Source organism: Octopus bimaculoides, chromosome 12 (assembly GCF_001194135.2).
Source record: "Octopus bimaculoides isolate UCB-OBI-ISO-001 chromosome 12, ASM119413v2, whole genome shotgun sequence".
NCBI lineage: Eukaryota > Metazoa > Mollusca > Cephalopoda > Octopoda > Octopodidae > Octopus > Octopus bimaculoides.
The window spans coordinates 63,680,184-63,683,277 of record NC_068992.1 but is presented as its reverse complement, the minus strand read 5'-3'; the positions used below and the strand labels follow the sequence as shown (position 1 = coordinate 63,683,277).

Here is a 3,094-nt window from a genome sequence, read left to right as displayed (position 1 = left end):
TATATATATATATATGACGGGCTTCTTCCAGTTTTCATCTACCGAATCCACTCACAAGGCTTTGGTCAATCTACGCAGTGAGATTGAATCCAGAACCATGTAGTTGCTAAGCAAGCTACTTACCACACAGCCACTCCAGCGCCTACACACACACACACACACACACACACACACACACATAAATTAATCAACAACAGTGTACAGTAAAATCCATGATGGTGGAGTCCGAGAAGTGTAAAGTTCCAATGGTTATCCGGCAGCAATGATGGTAAAGTGGTTCAGGAGAGGTAACACAGGTCCAAAAGTCCAAGCAAAAGGTGTGAGAGATTAAGGTCGAAGGGAAGAAGTTCAGGTCAGGCAGGATCAAAGTGGGGTGACCACGTGAGCATATGTAATATATAGCTCAAATGTACAAAAGACAAAAGGCAGATACAGGTGAGGGAACTTAATTCAGGTGTCTCAAAAGCACCCCTCACACAGACATTTACACACAGCACACACTTCCTACCTTCCATTGCCCCTCCTTCTCTGCACCAACACACCTCTACACACACTCACACCACATGCACACGCACTCACGCACGCTTCTTCCCAATTCCCCTCACACCAGCACACAGCACCTCCCAACCCTACCCCCATCACTCCTATTCCACCTCAAACCTCCATGCACTCCCACAACACATATGTACATACGTCAGATAGCGTTACATACACATACATGCGCCCTTACACACATATACATATGCTCAAACGCAATATTACGCACATATCAACTCCACACACACACACACACACACACACACACACACACACTCATACACACATACGCATACATACACACACAAAATTTATTCAACAACCCCATACACACACACCAACTGGTAATAGCTCACATACATACACGCTCGCCCATATATATACACACCTACGCATAAACACACACAATATTTACGCATAAAAAAGCGGCGAGCTGGCAGAAACGTTAGCGAAATGCTTAGCGGTATTTCGTCTGAGTTCAAATTTACGCCGAGGTCGACTTTGTCTTTCAGCCTTACGGGGTCGATGAATTAAGTGCTAGTTGTGTTCTGGGGTCGATCTAATCGACTGGCCCCTTCCCCCAAAATTTCGGGCCTTGTGCTTAGAGTAGAAAAGAGTATTTATGCATAAACACGTAATATACACGCACACAACAGTCTCTCTCTCTCTCTCTCTCTCTCTCTCTCACACACACACACATATCTGATAGCCTCACACATAGACACATGTCCACACATATGCACACATGAATACATGGAGCACATACGCACATACCGCTCCACACACCGAACGTACTTGTTTACTAACACATTCACACACACATGCTCCCTTACATAAACTTATACTTGCGCACACATACATACACACGCGATCGCCCATATGCACATATACGCTTACATATACTATCCTCACATACACACACGCATTTACGCACACACTTTAGTCGTGTTACTGTTATCTCCCTTTCCATTTAATCACCTCCTTCCAGTCAATTTGACGTGTGAAACTCTTAATCCAGATACAATTTTTTTCTCTGTCCGTTTCTTTCCTCATTCCTTTCTGTCGAAGAGCGTAGACTTCAAGCGTCAAATTAATACACCTTGTGTGTTGTTCCTTCACCTGTCTCAGTCTTCTGTTTTTTGTACATATGAACCATATTTTTTTTTCTTTTTATTTGTTTCAGTCATTTGACTGCAGCCATACTAGGGCACCGCCTCTAGTCGAACAAATCGGCTCCAGGATTATTCTTTGTAAGCCTAGTACTTATTCTATCGGTCACTTTTGCCGATCTGCAAGGGTATCTGTAAAAGATTTCTCCTTTCGTTTTGTCTTACTAATCATTCTTTCTAGTTTTGACTCTAAGCCTGCAATTATAAGTGGAAGGGAAGTACTTGACTGGGATTTATTTCATCGGGCTCGAATGAATGAAAGGCAAAATCGACCTCGGCGGAATTTGAGTTCAGAATGTAAAAACGGATGAAATACTGGTAAGCATTTTGCCCGGCGTGCTAACGACTCTGCCAGCTCGCTCCTTCCTTTCTCTTACTAATAATACCTAGAAAACACAGATTAAGAAGCAATATTTTCATTAATTATATCTAGAAGAAAAATAAAATTGTTACATCACTTACCCTCCATAATGGTTAAGGCTTGTTTTAAAGCATGATCCGGGTCTTCACACGTGTCCCGTACATAAACCCCCAATTTGATGCCCGGCAGTAAAGATGTATGAATATTTATCATCTCTACTGTATATAGCAGAGCTTCAAGTTCTAGTATAGACGTATGAGATAAATTCCCGCAAATGTCATTTCTTCCACCATTGTGAATTTGCATTAACGCTCCAAAATAAATGTCACCCGAGACAATAACGAAGTTCCTACGGACTGCAAAGTCACTCATATATCTTGAATTTGAGCTTCGTTTCCTGTTTCTGTTCTTCCGCCTTCTTCCGTTGACCAACGATGCAATAATGGCCAGCATAATCACCAGAAGTAGAAAGACATTTCGCCATTTAGGATACCTCATTCTGTATATATTCTCATATATCAGAAAAGCACAAAAGCCTTTGTGCAGATTCCAATATCTGCAAATATAAATCGATAAAGATAAAAACAATGAATGAAAATATACGAATGAAAATAACGAATGAAAAAACAAATTGAATGAAGATTAACCACAAAGCATACATGATTGCAGAAACTTATGTAAAATTACGGAAAAATTTTAGGAAGTAAAGAAATCAAGGTAAGAAGGAAACATATTCTGTCATTTAGAAAAATTACATTTTCTGAGTAAATGTCAATATGGCGAGTAACGTTTGGTTTTACGTTTTTTTTTTTTTGTAATTTAACTCTGCCATTATACTCATCACCAGCACCAGCACCACCACCACCAGCACCACCAGCACCACCAGCAGCAGCACCAGAATTTTTAGTCGAATGTATCGACTCCAGTACTTATTTTTTAAAGCCCGGCACTTATTCTATCAGTCTGTTTTGCCGAACTGCTAAGTTACGGGGACGTAAACACACCACCACCGATTGTCAAGCGGTGG

General features: G+C 41.0%; 1 protein-coding gene across 1 annotated transcript in view; it reads right to left on the bottom strand.

Moving 5' to 3' along the window:
- LOC106881025 (metabotropic glutamate receptor 3) overlaps positions 1–2,617 on the bottom strand; it is a 23,583-nt gene extending 20,966 nt beyond the window's left edge. Inside the window, exon 1 of the mRNA XM_014931210.2 lies at positions 2,169–2,617. Within this exon, the coding sequence (XP_014786696.1) occupies positions 2,169–2,565 (397 nt within the window). The 5' untranslated portion in view covers positions 2,566–2,617. The remainder of the gene's footprint in view (positions 1–2,168) is intronic.
- Between the last annotated feature and the right edge of the window lie 477 nt (positions 2,618–3,094).